At 49.8% G+C, this 15,297-nt stretch overlaps 2 protein-coding genes across 4 annotated transcripts; one reads left to right on the forward strand and one right to left on the reverse strand.

The window, feature by feature from the left end:
- The first annotated feature begins 412 nt into the window (after positions 1-412).
- sh3yl1 (SH3 and SYLF domain containing 1) lies at positions 413-11,213 on the forward strand. Its single transcript, XM_086202703.1, has 10 exons — positions 413-569; positions 1,902-2,012; positions 2,562-2,675; positions 2,832-2,896; positions 2,975-3,087; positions 3,367-3,495; positions 3,572-3,716; positions 3,832-3,910; positions 9,924-9,977; positions 10,308-11,213. Coding segments are annotated over exons 1-10 (1,020 nt in total). The 5' UTR covers positions 413-568; the 3' UTR covers positions 10,517-11,213.
- Positions 9,114-15,168, reverse strand: LOC147272913 (solute carrier family 22 member 13). Of its 3 annotated transcripts, XM_086202696.1 has the most exons (10): positions 14,971-15,168; positions 14,457-14,554; positions 14,223-14,377; positions 13,696-13,864; positions 13,522-13,624; positions 13,303-13,445; positions 12,676-12,887; positions 12,253-12,361; positions 11,923-12,174; positions 9,114-9,294 (listed from the first exon to the last, which is right to left on the reverse strand). In XM_086202696.1, exons 1-9 carry the CDS (start codon positions 15,166-15,168, stop codon positions 11,931-11,933), a joined length of 1,431 nt encoding a protein of 476 aa, XP_086058822.1. In that variant the 3' UTR covers positions 9,114-9,294; positions 11,923-11,930. The 3 variants fall into 3 exon arrangements, with proteins under 3 accessions (XP_086058822.1, XP_086058821.1, XP_086058823.1); XM_086202695.1 differs by lacking the exon at positions 9,114-9,294 and having other exon boundaries at positions 11,608-12,174; XM_086202697.1 differs by lacking the exon at positions 9,114-9,294 and having other exon boundaries at positions 11,608-12,174; positions 14,457-14,550; positions 14,971-15,112.
- Between the last annotated feature and the right edge of the window lie 129 nt (positions 15,169-15,297).

The raw sequence follows: 15,297 nt of genomic DNA on the forward strand, positions 1-15,297 counted from the left end.
TTTAGCGTGATGTCATCAACACTGTGTTACATCAAGTTGATGTGTCCAGATTCCTCTGCTCAGGTGGAACCTGCATGCGGTTCTCCACGGGGAACACTCAAGAGAAGAAAAAGAAACCTGACAGAACACATCCCACCTCCTGGCCTCAGAACCGTTGATCTTGGCTGCTCCAGGCCTCCGTCGAGCCGAAGCAGGGATCAATACACAGCTGAAAACGTCACTGATGGTCAATATTTACTTTTCAGTCCTTAAATATGACGTCATTCGAGCTAAAGACAGGGCAGAAGGGGCGGGGCTTTTGGGCTCAGCCTTACGGTTTAAACAGGGACCGTCGCTCGTGAACGCGCCTAGTGGAAGGCAATCACCCGCGGGGACGCGCCCAGCAGGAGGCTGTCTCCTTGGCGTCCTCGAGGTCTCGTCACGTGATCGTGACGTCCTCCAGGTGTGTGCGCACGGCTGACGAGAGCGGCAGGAGAGGCGGAAGTGGAGTGACGTGGTAGGAAGACGCCTGGCTGGCTGCATCACGTCATCTGTCGGCGGTTCGACGCGCACCGCAGGATCCCAAACAAGTGAGTCCAGCAACGTTGTGAGTCGGTACCGAGCCTCGCGTCCCTCTGCGTCCCGGGCCGGTTCCGTCTCGTCTGTGTTGAGGTGGTTTCTCCTCCGGTGATCCGGAAACAGGTTGTACCGGTTCTTCGTCACCGCAACAACAGAACCTGACCCCTTTTACCTCAACAGACAGAACCATTGAACCGCTCGGAGGTTCCTGAACAACCCAGATTGGTTCTTATATCAGTGACGTCACGTCTGTCTGGAATTCCTGACGTTCTGCTCCATCTCCACGCCGGAACCAGTGGAACCACAATTGTTGTTCTGCTGAATTGCAGTTTTTGAAGTTTTTAAAGCGTTTTAAGAAAACAGCAAACCTGTGTTGGGGGGGGGGGGGGTGCTCGTCCTGTCACGCTGATCAGAACCCACCTAACAGGGTTAGTGGATGGTTCTTAGTTCTGGCACTGAGTGGGTTCCTGGTTCCCCAATGGGGAGATAACAAACTCGCAGTGCCGAGGTGGCGCCTTAGCCTTCACAGACCCGCGTGGAACCGGCCATCCTGCCAGAGGCCCAGCGAGACGTCTGTGCAGAACAGTTCAAGATCTTTATGTTCCGAAGTCGGAGTGTTTCATCATACCAGAAGGGTTCTGTGGACTACGGTCCAGAACGCAGTACCTGAAGTTCAACTAGCCAGTCGAGAGGTTGAGAGGTTCTAATGTGTCACAGGTTCTAATGAGGAAAGTTCTCCTGACTTTTTTCATCATGAGAGTGGTTCTGTCCATCTCTGACAGGTTCTGAGCCATGTTTTCTTTCTGTGCGTACTTGAGGAGGTTCTGCTGGTGGTTCTCCTAATCTTTGAGGTTCCACTGATCTTTGGGCTCGGCTCTCGTCCTCCTGCTCAAGGCTTCTACGCGTCAGTGTTCTGGATGAGTTCTTGTTGTGTAAGAACATCGGTGGAGATGTTCTGGCAGACGAGCAGGTTCTACTGGGCTGACACAGGATGGCTGTCGTCACGGGAACGTCGAACTGATCCTCCAGGGATCTATGATCAGGTTGATTGATCTGTTTCAACCTGTGACAGAAGATTGTGGTGCAGAGCCCCGCCCCCGCCCCACCGCCGCCGCCTGCTGCAGCAGCACATTCCTAATGCATGACGCCAACGGAGTGGAACGCCAGTGGAGCTCAGGAGAACGCCAGAGGGGACAGGAAGTGTCCTGTTAGAGGAAGACATGACTTTTGACGAGGTTGTGCTGGTCTGTCAGCTGCGGGACGGCCAGAGAGTCTAACTGTTGGTCTGAATGGTTCTCTGGTGGTGGATGATGTCATGACCACGGTGTTCATGTGTGTTCCAGTGAGTAACCCCCTCCCCTCCAACCTGAAGTCTGAGGCCAAGAAAGCCGCCAAGATCCTGCGAGAATTCACTGAAATCTCCAACCGGACCGGACCGGACAGGCTCATCCCTGGTAGCACGCGCACACGCACACACACACGCACGCACAAGTCACTCATTAAAGTGAGAGGAATAAACAGGAAATGAAGACAAAGTGTCCATGGCGTCCGTCAGTGGTGAGCTACTATTAGAGGCGTGCCCTGATTTGGACGAACTTATATAACCCAGCATTTTTAGCAGCTGATCTTTAAAAACAGGAGCCGCTGCCGGCGTCGTTTAGTTGAAAACACGCTTCCTATCGATCCACAAACAGGAAATCATCCTTTCTTCGCCACCACATATCTGTAATGTAGCATGACGAGTTTATTATGATCGGGGATGCCGTGGTTAGCGCTGCTCAAACATGGCCGTCAGCACGCCATCACACATGATGTGTGTGTGTGTGTGTGAAAGATTTCCTCCTTTCTTTACTGTCACTTCAGCGTGACATCAGCGTGACATCAGTGTGACTGATCTGTCATGGCGAGTTTCAGGCTTGACTTGAGGGTCACGTGACTTGGATCTTTTTCCACGCCATATTAAAGCAGATCTCTGCAGGTTAATGGTGTTGTGGTTGTTTCAGCTCATGTGATCGCCAAGGCCGAGGGTCTCGCCATCATCTCTGTGGTCAAGGCCGGCTTCATGATTACCGCCAGAGGAGGCAGTGGCATCGTCATTGCCAGACTCGCCGACAGACGTAAGACCCGTATAACCAGAGGTTGCCTCACGTGTGTGTGTGTGTGTGTGTGTGTGTGTGTGTGTACTGAGTGTGAGAAAGGGGCGTGATGCTGGACGATGTTGTCACTTTGAATGTTCTGCCATTAACACTTTGTCGTCTACTTCCTGTGTTAAGGCTGGTCGGCGCCATCAGCCATTGGCATCGCTGGTCTGGGCGGAGGCTTCGAGATCGGTGTAGAGGTGAGTCGACTTCACCCGCTGGACCATCGCAGTTGTTAATGTTCACTCATGAAGAAGAAATGACCTGTGAGTCTTCAGGTGTCGGACCTGGTGATCATCCTGAACCAGCGGCGAGCCATCGAGGCGTTCACCAAGGGCGGGAACTTGACGCTGGGAGGGAACTGCACGGTGGCAGTGGGGCCAATGGGCCGGTGAGACTGCATGCATGGGATCTACTTCCTGTTATGATGTCAGTGGCGTGAGTGCATCTGCTTCTGTGTACGAGGTATTTGAAGACCTGGGGGGGGGGGGGACTCTTGCTGTGAGTGGGCGGGGACAGATGTGAGACTCTCAGGTAGACACTGCTGTCAGAAATGTTGTCACTTCCTGTAATGGTGATGATGATGATGATGGTGATGATGATGATGGTGATGATGAAGGTGGGGATGGTGATAATGAATAGGAAGTGTGGATCATGTGTGGTGGTGCAGGAATGTGGAGGCAGACGTGGCGCTGCGCAGCACGGCGGCGGTCTTCACCTACTGCCGGTCCAGGGGTTTGTTCGCCGGTATTTCCCTGGAGGGGTCCTACCTGATCGAACGCAAAGACACCAACCGCAAGTATGAACGCTAACCTGCAGCTCTGCTCGCCATTTCTGTGCATGGACCAATGACTGGGGTTTTGGTGTGGTTGCAGGTTCTACTCGCGGGACATTCGGGCCTCTGGCATCTTGAATGGTGACGTGGAGCCGCCGGCAGAGTGCTACGACCTCTACCACATCCTGGACGTGTACACAGAGGCCTATGTCAGCGACTGGACCAGCAGGAACGTGCAGGTCAAGGTAATCTATTGCACGCATCAAGTACATGTCATCATGGCAGCCTGCAGACGCTTCCACCGTGATGCCATAAACGCTCTAACACGCTCACCGCTTCCTCTTGTGTCTCCACTTCCAGTCATCTCTCCCCCCATCCAGGCCTCCTCCTCCAGCCCAGCAGAGGGCAGCAGCTGGCCTCCCACCACCACCCAACACAGGTGACCCCAGCTGGTCTTCCAGTTACACCCTAGTTAGTCTACCATTTAGACCCCAGTTGGTCTACCGGTTACACCCTAGTTAGTCTACCAGTTACACCTGAGTTAGTCTGCCAGTTACACCCCAGTTAGTCTACCAGTTACACCCCAGGTAGTCTACCAGTTAGTCTACCTTTTAGACCCCAGTTGGTCTACTGGATACACCCCAGTAAGTCGACCAATTAGTCTACCAGTTGGTCTACCAGCTAGACCCCAGTTGGTCTACCAGTTACACCCCAGTTGGTCTCCCAGTTAGACTCCAGTTAGTCTCCCAGTTAGTCTACCAGTTGGTCTACCAGTTTGACCCCAGTTAGTCTACCAGTTACATTCCAGTTAGTCTACCAGTTGGTCTACCAGTTAGACCCCAGTTAGTCTACCAGTTAGTCTACCAGTTGGTCTACCAGTTACACCCCAGTTGGTCTCCCAGTTAGACTCCAGTTAGTCTCCCAGTTAGACTCCAGTTAGTCTACCAGTTGGTGTACCAGTTACACCCCAGTTAGACCTCAGTTAGTCTACCAGTTGGTGTACCAGGTAGTCTCCCAGTTAGACCTCAGTTAGTCTACCAGTTGGTGTACCAGTTACACCCCAGTTAGACCTCAGTTAGTCTCCCAGTTGGTGTACCAGATGCACCCCAGTTATACTTCAGTTAGTCTACCAGTTGGTGTACCAGGTAGTCTACCAGTTAAACCTCAGTTAGTCTACCAGTTGGTGCACCAGTTAGACCCCCGTTAGTCTTCCAGTTAAACCTCAGTTCGTCTACCAGTTGGTGTACCAGTTAGACCTCAGTTAGTCTACCAGTTACACCTTAGTTAGACCTCAGTTAGTCTACCAGTTGGTGTACCAGTTATACCCCAGTTAGACCTCAGTTAGTCTCCCAGTTGGTGTACCAGTTACACCCCAGTTAGACTTCAGTTAGTCTACCAGTTGGTGTACCAGTTACACCCCAGTTATACCTCAGTTAGTCTACCAGTCAGTCTACCAGTTAGACCTCAGTTAGTCTACCAGTTGGTCTACCAGTTAGACCTCAGTTAGTCTACCAGTCAGTCTACCAGTTACACCCCAGTTAGTCTACCAGTTACACGCCAGTTAGTCTACCAGTTGGTCGACCAATTAGACCTTAGTTAGTCTACCAGTTGGTCTACCAGTTACTCCCCAGTTAGTCTACCAGTTACACCCCAGTTAGTCTACCAGTTAGACCCCAGTTAGTCTACCAGTTAGACCTCAGTTAGTCTACCAGTTGGTTTCCCAGTTAGACTCCAGTTAGTCTCCCAGTTAGACCTCAGTTAGTCTACCAGTTGGTGTACCAGTTACACCCCAGTTAGACCTCAGTTAGTCTCCCAGTTGGTGTACCAGATACACCCCAGTTAGACTTCAGTTAGTCTACCAGTTGGTGTACCAGGTAGTCTACCAGTTAAACCTCAGTTAGTCTACCAGTTGGTGTACCAGTTAGACCCCCGTTAGTCTTCCAGTTAAACCTCAGTTCGTCTACCTGTTGGTGTACCAGTTAGACCTCAGTTAGTCTACCAGTTACACCTTAGTTAGACCTCAGTTAGTCTACCAGTTGGTGTACCAGTTATACCCCAGTTAGACCTCAGTTAGTCTCCCAGTTGGTGTACCAGTTACACCCCAGTTAGACTTCAGTTAGTCTACCAGTTGGTGTACCAGGTAGTCTACCAGTTAGACCTCAGTTAGTCTACCAGTTACACCCCAGTTAGACCTCAGTTAGTCTACCAGTCAGTCTACCAGTTACACCCCAGTTAGTCTACCAGTTACACGCCAGTTAGTCTACCAGTTGGTCGACCAATTAGACCTTAGTTAGTCTACCAGTTGGTCTACCAGTTACTCCCCAGTTAGTCTACCAGTTACACCCCAGTTAGTCTACCAGTTAGACCCCAGTTAGTCTACCAGTTAGACCTCAGTTAGTCTACCAGTTGGTTTCCCAGTTAGACTCCAGTTAGTCTCCCAGTTAGACCTCAGTTAGTCTACCAGTTGGTGTACCAGTTACACCCCAGTTAGACCTCAGTTAGTCTCCCAGTTGGTGTACCAGATACACCCCAGTTATACTTCAGTTAGTCTACCAGTTGGTGTACCAGGTAGTCTACCAGTTAAACCTCAGTTAGTCTACCAGTTGGTGTACCAGTTAGACCCCCGTTAGTCTTCCAGTTAAACCTCAGTTCGTCTACCTGTTGGTGTACCAGTTAGACCTCAGTTAGTCTACCAGTTACACCTTAGTTAGACCTCAGTTAGTCTACCAGTTGGTGTACCAGTTATACCCCAGTTAGACCTCAGTTAGTCTCCCAGTTGGTGTACCAGTTACACCCCAGTTAGACTTCAGTTAGTCTACCAGTTGGTGTACCAGGTAGTCTACCAGTTAGACCTCAGTTAGTCTACCAGTTACACCCCAGTTAGACCTCAGTTAGTCTACCAGTTGGTGTACCAGTTCCACCCCAGTTAGACTTCAGTTAGTCTACCAGTTGGTGTACCAGGTAGTCTACCAGTTAGACCTCAGTTAGTCTCCCAGTTGGTGTACCAGTTACACCCCAGTTAGACCTCAGTTAGTCTACCAGTTGGTCTACCAGTTAGACCTCAGTTAGTCTACCAGTTACACCCCTGTTATACCTCAGTTAGTCTACCAGTCAGTCTACCAGTTAGACCTCAGTTAGTCTACCAGTTGGTCTACCAGTTAGACCTCAGTTAGTCTACCAGTTACACCCCAGTTATACCTCAGTTAGTCTACCAGTTGGTGTACCAGTTACACCCCAGTTTGACCTCAGTTAGTCTACCAGTCACTCCCCAGTTAGTCTACCAGTTGGTCTCCCAGTTAGACTCCAGTTAGTCTCCCAGTTAGACCTCAGTTAGTCTACTAGTTGGTGTACCAGTTACACCCCAGTTAGACCTCAGTTAGTCTCCCAGTTGGTGTACCAGATACACCCCAGTTATACTTCAGTTAGTCTACCAGTTGGTGTACCAGGTAGTCTACCAGTTAAACCTCAGTTAGTCTACCAGTTGGTGTACCAGTTAGACCCCCGTTAGTCTTCCAGTTAAACCTCAGTTCGTCTACCAGTTGGTGTACCAGTTATACCCCAGTTAGACCTCAGTTAGTCTCCCAGTTGGTGTACCAGTTACACCCCAGTTAGACTTCAGTTAGTCTACCAGTTGGTGTACCAGGTAGTCTACCAATTAGACCTCAGTTAGTCTACCAGTTCCACCCCAGTTAGACCTCAGTTAGTCTACCAGTTGGTGTACCAGTTCCACCCCAGTTAGACCTCATTTAGTCTACCAGTTGGTGTACCAGATACACCCCAGTTAGACCTCAGTTAGTCTACCAGTTGGTGTACCAGATACACCCCAGTTAGACCTCAGTTAGTCTACCAGTTGGTGTACCAGTTATACCCCAGTTAGACCTCAGTTAGTCTCCCAGTTGGTGTACCAGTTCCACCCCAGTTAGACCTCATTTAGTCTACCAGTTGGTGTACCAGATACACCCCAGTTAGACCTCAGTTAGTCTACCAGTTGGTGTACCAGATACACCCCAGTTAGACCTCAGTTAGTCTACCAGTTGGTGTACCAGATACACCCCAGTTAGACCTCAGTTAGTCTACCAGTTGGTGTACTAGTTACACCCCAGTTAGACCTCAGTTAATCTACCACAGGGTCGGTAACCCATAACACTCAAAGAGCCGTTTCGACCCGGTTTCAACGGAAAAGACAACAATGGGAGCCGCAAACACTTTTTATATTTAAAATAATTCAATACACACACACACACACCATAATTTCCGCACTATCAGCCGCACCAGCGAAATTGATGTAAAAAACAAATGTGTACATCTACAAGCCGCACTGGACTGTAAGCCGCTGGTGTTTTAGTGTTTAATGACCACATGTAAGGTTCGTGCAGAGGGGAAGGAAAGAGATGGTGTTTGGGGAAGCTTCCCATTTGTTAACATTTCCTACAAACGACAAGTTGCATTTCTGCATAACTTCTAATAACAGTAGGGAACCTGTACCTGCTGTGGAAACTGTCCTGTGTCACATGACACATCGCGTTCAGACACACAAACTTTCACAGCATTCAAAAAGTGTTGACTTGTAGAAATAAACGGTGCTCTCAGCGCAGGACCATGAACAAAGCTGACAGCGCTGGACGAGGCTGAGCCTGATTAACAGGGCTGCAACTAACCACTATTTTAATAGTGACTAGTCACCGACTATTGAAAGGATTAGTCGACTCATCGGATAATCATTACTTTTTTCTTAAATTTAGCATGAAGTTGATTTACTTATGAGGCAAATGATAATAAACCCAAGAAAGATGGTACAATGAAAAATACATCTTTTATTGAACACTGCGGATTCGTACAAAAATCAAATAAAAAGTCCTGTCTAAAACCAATGAGGCCCAGTGCTCGTCAGTAGATAAATAAATCCATAAATAAATAAACCTGTCCATTTTTGTAGGACAGGCAAATAAATAATAAATCAAAATCAAGTAAACATTTTTCCAGTGAAAACACTCTTCTAAAATGTCCAATGTGTCCTAAAAACCGTCCTGCTTGAATGTCCCTCGAGTCTCACGAGGAGAGTCAGGCTGCGCTTCCTTCAGCTGCTCGACGGCTCCTTCAAATGTTCCTGCATCACCGCCATGACACCAAGGTCTGCTTAGCAACCTTTGCTAGTAGTCCTTTTATTCGCCGTATCCAGGCTAAGATGCTCCAAACTTTAGAAGTTTTGGTGCGCGTACGTGATGTTGATGCCGCCATTTCTCTATGTTCCCGCTCAGAGGAGAGACGCTACTGCGCACGAGCGACTCTGGCAGAGATGACAATCAAGAGAGACGCCTCACTCTGCTGGAGAAACGCGTCTGTAGACAAGAGTCGACGATGGAATTCATTGTCGATTATTTCTATTATTGATTTTTGTCGACAACGTCACTAATCGTTGCAGCCTACCAATTAAGTGTTTTTTAAAGTGCCTGTAACACAGCAGTCGGCCTAAAGGTGCAGTAACGTGTTTAAAATATCACCAGCCTACCAGCCGCCAGCCGCACCGCTGGATAAACCACAGCGTTCAAAGCAGGGGGAAAAGTAGCGGCCTATAGTCCAGAAATTAATTATGAAAATATTATTTTAAAAATTATATAGAATTTTATTTTAATATTTGGAGATCACAAAAATCTTACAATTTACAACTACAATTAAACAAATGAACAAACACAATACTGTGTTCAGATCTTGCGCAGTTTTGGTGTCGGTGGGCTTCCGCGCATGCCGGCTGCCTGCTGACACGTCCAGTGCAGTCAAACGTCTCTGAAGAAGGCGAATGCTGATCACCGAACTGCACAAGGACTGAAGAAAGAGGTTAAAATTTTGACTTCCTAAGAAGACATGATCCACGATTTTGAGACAATTAACATCCACTTCAATCGAACACTTTTATTTTCCCAAGCCACGCAGAGCAGGATGAAAGAGCTACTACTGGGGTCTACCAGTTAGACCCCAGTGAGTCTACCAGTGAGACAACCAGCCAGAGCTGTCCCCCCAGGCCTGGAAATATCTATGTTCCCGGGACACTGTGCCTTCAACTGCATATCGGGGTGCGAAGGCCGTTCAGCGCTGCTTGCAGCTTTAATTTGACAGGGTGACCAGACACGCCATTAAAGACAGTGATGGTGGAAGAGAACCAAAGAGGTTTTAAAAGTTTTAAAGCAACGAACGTGACATGAAGGTCTGGAGTCCTAAAACACAGACATGCTAGCAGCAAGGCTGACAGCAAACACAGGCAGACGCTCACCAGCTACACCGCAAAACCACAAGAGTAGAAGAAGAAATGAGCAGGAACACAGCAAGAACGATTACAGCAGAGGAAGAAGGAACTGACAGACGTTTTAAAGCAGTGACTGGATGTGTCCGGGGGGATGTCCTTCCTGGACCTGACGTGTGTGTGTGTGTGTGTGTGTGTGTGTGTGCACGCGCAGGAAGTAGAAACCGTCTCTACCCAAGTGTCTCCATCTACAAGTCTGAAACCTCAGGTGAGTCTCACCTTCACTTCCTTGTTACTGCTTCCTTGTTCCTGCGCTGCCACTTTCACCTCCTTTCTTTCTTGACCTCCCTCTGCCCTCCATGACCTTTTCTTCCTGTTCTCCATCCCTTCTTCTTCTCCTCCTCCTTTTAACCTCCTGTCCCCCGTCTTCTTTGCCTCACCATCTTGTTCACCTCCTTTCCTTCCTCGTCCTTTCCTTTTTTGACACCTTGTGAAGTGTGTGTGTGTGTGTGTCTGCATGAATTTTATCAGAATGCAGTTTGTTGTCATTTCCTCTAAACCTCAGAAAAAAAATGTATCATCTTTTTTCCCTCTCCAGGTGGTGCGCCATCAGTGGGCGGGGCCAGTGGGCAGCTGGTTGTCACAGCAATCCACCCTTTCACAGGTCAGCAGCCCGGTGACCTGAGTTTCAGCCCTGGTGACCGCATCGCAGTTATCACCAAGACGGAGTCCCAGTATGACTGGTGGGAGGGGCAACTGGATGATGGGCGGGTCGGGATCTTCCCTGCAAACTTTGTCACATACTGAGTGCTTGCTGCCTCCTGGTGGCAGCCTGCAGGAACCGTTGGTGGATCCTCCTCTCAAGGTGCTTCTTAGGTGAATTTGGCACAAGATGGCGTCTACTCAGATTCACCAGCAGGTCGTCAGTTACTGAATGAAAGGGTTAACTTGGGCAGGGTTTTCTTTCACACTGGTCACATTTTTAATTCAAAATGTTCTAATTTAATATCTCATTGACAAAACATCTGAGGAAGCAAATCACAAGCTCCAACAGGTGAGTGCGTCATGGACGCCACCACTTGTCTTGGTGGAGGTGAGAAAAAGAGCAGTTTATTTTTGATGTTAATAAAGAAGTTTTAGATTAGAAATGCGTGAAGAAAACAACAACAGCTTCAAACTAAAAGCCTGACTGCTCCTGTTGGCAGAAATGTGTCCAACAGTGTTGAGCTGCAGGGTCTGTGACTGTCGGCGCCTTTAAGATCTTCTCAACTCTACACGATGGGCAAGGAAAGACTTCAGCTGTTTCCACTATTTTCTTTTTGGGGTTTTCTCATCGTCAGCCTGAACGACCAAAGAGTCTCTGGCGATCGATTAGTGCCTTTGACTTAATGCTAACAGTGTAGCTTCAGTGCCACCTCCAGTTGTCAATCGTACATTTAGCGCTGTATTCGTATGCCTAGACGATGTTTTCTAACTCTTTTGATAAAATTTCATGTTAAAAATCTGAGCAGGTTTCTTTCTTGCAAACATACGCAGTTCTGCTGTGGACGCCGCCAGCCTGGAGCTGATGGTTTCCAGCAGAGAAAAAGTGATGCTAACATACATTTGTGATGGAAAAACGTCACCATTTTCGCAGTGATTTGTTTTCATTGCCAAAGCGAGGTTCCTGATGCTAAAACGTCCTCGTCTGCTGACGCCCACAGCAGCCGCGTTCTCTCGTCTACCTGGAGTGTCATGGTCACCCGTAGGTTTGTTGATAATACCTGACTGGGAATGGCCAGGACTGAGTTGGGCTATGCTAACTCACTTGTTACTATGGTGATACTGGGAACTCTCCTCTTCCCCGCATGTCAGAAGGAAACTGGTGCAGATCACAAATCAGCAGAGACGGACTCGACTCCGCTTTACGTTTTTAATGTAAATCAAAACACAGGCACGGATTAAAGTTGATGGTAAAGGCTAACAGTCGCTCAGCAATCAAACACGGACGAGCCGCCAGGTCACAGCTTCTGCTTCCTGGCGGCTCGGCGTGAACCGACACAGGGATTTGTTCATTTCACAGTGACATCATGTTTTCGCCATCAAGGCCTACAAAGGTGGATTTACTTTGACTCTAACCGTTTTCAGGAGTCTTTGGTCCAGTCTTGAAGGTTCTGGCGCCACTCGTCTCAACTCCACTAAAATACCATCAACCCTTTGAGTGCGTTTCTCACCATGTCCTCTAGAGGGTGCCGAGGCTGGGTGGGTTGGGCCGAGGCTGCTTGTTACAGTCCTCCACCGAATCGGGGAGTGGGACACCGCTGGTCTCCGGCAGCAGCAAACACAAGCCACAGCCAATGATCGGCCCACTGCTGTACACGAGCATGGCGGCCAATGATATGGCGCCGTTGGGGTTGGGCGGGACCAGAGTGTTGACCAGACAGCCAATACGGAAACACAGGTTGACCAGTGACACGCACCGCTGCCTGGAGACGAGTGTGAGACATTGTTAATGGAGTACAGTGACACGTAGCAGCGAGGTGATGAGGTCACGGCACCCTGACCTGACCACGGTAGGAAAGAGCTCGATGCTGTAGAGCGTGGCGATGAAGGTGGCAGCAAGGATGCAGAGTTTCCCTAGCAGAGCCGACCCCATCACCAGCACTGGGTCACCTGCACACACCACCAACGCTTGGTCACGACTGGTCAACACATGGTCAATACCTGATCAATCCTGGTCACGTGTGAGCAGTACCTGTTAACGAAGGATCAATACATTCAGCAGCAAGTGCTCAAGCTGGAAAGACGACAAGCAGGCCATGCCTCAGACTGAGTTTACCTGATCACCAAGGGTCAATACCTGATCAACACCTGGTCACTCCTGATAATACATGACCAGTACTGATCAATATAAGTTCAACAGCTGATCAATAACTGGAGGGGCGTTTGTAACGCTGGCGGCGGCGAGTGCCAGCTGGTGACCTCACCATGGCATCTGGACAGCAGCAGCGACAGGAAGCAGGCGGCTCCACTCAGGAAGAGGGCGAGCATGCTGATTGGCCGTCGTCCCAGACGCACCAGTGGAACCAGCAGGCAGGGAGCCTCTGATAGGCCGGAGAAGAAGTGGGCGGAGTAGACGCTGACGCCAAAGGAGCCGACGTTCATACAGATGCCGAAGTAGGTCAGCGCGGACGCAGTGCTGCAGAGCCACGACAACCATGATCAGGGATCAATAGGTTGTTGATCAGAGGAAGTGGACTGATCTGGTTTGATCAATTAGAAGACGAATAAACTACCACAGCACTTTAGTGAGGTCATCAGAACATCCGGAAGATTTCATTTATACTTAAAAGTTGTGAAGAAGGTAATGAGTCTCCTGACACACACACACACACGTGCATCCACACACACGCGCGCATCCACACACACACGTGCACAAACACACGTGCATACCAACACACACACACGTGCATACACACGCACGCGCATACACACGTGCATACACACACACGACTGCATTAACACATGCGTGTGTCAGGCGACCTTTGACCATCTTGCTGTCGTCTCCTATCTCAAATGTAATTCAACGCTCTGATTGGTCCGACTCATCTTACCTCAGGTAGCTCATGATTGACAGCCGCAGCAGCACTGTGGGATGTCTGAGATGGATGATGTCACAGGAGGCGGGGCATCCAGGTGATTGCTGTTCTCGGGCCTCAGAGGCTTTCTGCAAGTCAGACCAGGTGGCATCCAGCAGCTGAACACACACACACACACACACACGTGTCAAAGAGTTCTTTCAGCAGCAGATGTGTGTGCCTGTGTGTGTTTACCATTGCTAGACACTGTTCATCTGCCTGGCTGTTGCTACGGTAACGGTCCAGAACATCCATCCTCCTGAGCAACATCAGCCAGCGAGGAGACTCGGGGATGGACCTGGAATGAAAGGACAGTGAAGCGCATGTGTGTGTGCGTGTGTGTGCACTTACAGGTGTGTGTGCACATACAGGTAGAGTGGCAGGCAGATGAGCTGCGGCAGCGCCAGCGCCAGGTGCAGCTGCCTCCAGGTGGGACTGAGCCATGCCAGCGGAGCTCCGCCCATCATCCCCAGACTGAAGCAGAAGGGCAGGAAGGCGGTGGGCCAGAGGCGGGCAGCGGGGGATGTCCACTCCACAGCTGCAATGATGTCATCAGCAATGTGTGAGTTCTACTTCTGCTGGGTCACACAGACCTTTGACCCCCAAATCTCCAAGTGGACGTTTGTAGTAAATGTGTCGCCAAGGTCGGGAGGCGGGCCGGACGGGTCAGTCATCAGAGTGATGGAGCCTCGCCTGTGTGGAGGCAACTGCTCCTCCCCCTTGCTAATTAATAATTGTCAAGGCCTTGATCTCTGACCTCATCATTGCTACAGCGAGCACGTGCCACATTCCAGATAGCATCAGGGGTCGGAGGTCAGACCCCTAGCCAGCATGATGTCATCTGTGTCTGTAGCAGGCAAGCTAGGAGTGTGTGGAGGTGGCGGCCATGTTCTTACCCAGACTGAAGGAGCAGACATTGATGCAACAGGAGCAGACGCCCGTCAGGCAGCGAACAGCCAGGAAGAGCTGTGGGTGAGGGAAAATGGCGGGCACAATGCCGCACACGGCGTGCACACACACACACGCCAGGAGCAGAGGGCGCTTCCCGTAACTGCAGTCACACATAAACGATGTCACAGGAGGTGTGGAAACAGAAATGCGGTCCAGCGCTGCGTGTTGTGTTAGCTTACCGGTCTGACAAGGCTCCGCCCACCAGGGATCCCAGCAGCAGGCCCACCATGAAGACGGTTTGACCGTAACGCAACCAGTGGGTCCAGCCGCACACTGACTGACACAGACATGCACAAATGCACCCAAACACAGACACACACACACACACACACACACACACACACACACACACACACACACACTCTGGCATTACAACATTTGTTGTTTTGGGGTCAAACATAAATTACTGATTATGAACACAGCTGTTGTCGCTCCTGGCTACTAAGAAGCTAATAATGACTAATAACATATGCAGTCGGAACACGTAGCCTTTGCTAGCAGGCGAAGCTAGCACGCTCATGAGCTATTGGAATTCAATCTTCTGAAGTTTGAACAATGTCTGCTGTTGTACGTGATTTTAACAACAACTATTTGGGGGGTTTTCAGTGTAACACAAGAAAATAAACTTTATTGACAATATTGTTACAAATTTAAATTTCGAAGTCAATGTCTGCGATTCGAATCTTCACTCACGTCGCCGCTCCCGCCATGACTCCTCCTACCAGCGTCACTGTCTGAAACGTCCCCGGGCCGTGATTGGTTGCTGGCGTTGCCCTGGTGACAGTTGGTCGCGGCCACAGCAGCCGTGAAAATGTCGAGGAAGAAGAGAAATGACGTGAAGAAGAAGACCAGTGACAGGCGCCAGTAGACGGAGAGCTGCAGCGGTGACATGGCGCTGCTCCTCTTCTTCGTGTTCTTCTCCGAGTTCGGGGTCAGCAGGCGGCCGCCATGTTGTGTGTCGGAGCTCAGCTGTTGCCGTCGCTCACGGACGGACTCGGTCAAACTGACCAGGCGCTCCGA

Source organism: Aulostomus chinensis, chromosome 1 (genome assembly GCF_037954235.1).
Source record: "Aulostomus chinensis isolate RoL2024-O1b breed Wild chromosome 1, RoL_Achi_v1.0, whole genome shotgun sequence".
In the NCBI taxonomy this organism is placed as follows: Eukaryota; Metazoa; Chordata; class Actinopteri; order Syngnathiformes; family Aulostomidae; genus Aulostomus; species Aulostomus chinensis.

What these genes read in the sequence shown, in the direction of transcription:
- sh3yl1 (XM_086202703.1), top strand. An exon ending in TGCCAGACTCGCCGACAGAC is followed by an intron (nt 2,676 to 2,831) that starts GTAAGACCCGTA and finishes TCCTGTGTTAAG; the next exon opens with GCTGGTCGGCGCCATCAGCC. An exon ending in GCAGTGGGGCCAATGGGCCG is followed by an intron (nt 3,088 to 3,366) that starts GTGAGACTGCAT and finishes GTGGTGGTGCAG; the next exon opens with GAATGTGGAGGCAGACGTGG.
- LOC147272913 (XM_086202696.1), bottom strand. Translation starts at nt 15,168, where the DNA reads ATGTCACCGCTGCAGCTCTCCGTCTACTGGCGCCTGTCACTGGTCTTC. An exon ending in TGTCTGCTCCTTCAGTCTGG is followed by an intron (nt 13,865 to 14,222) that starts GTAAGAACATGG and finishes ACATCATTGCAG; the next exon opens with CTGTGGAGTGGACATCCCCC. An exon ending in GCTGCTGTCCAGATGCCATG is followed by an intron (nt 12,362 to 12,675) that starts GTGAGGTCACCA and finishes TGGTGTGTGCAG; the next exon opens with GTGACCCAGTGCTGGTGATG.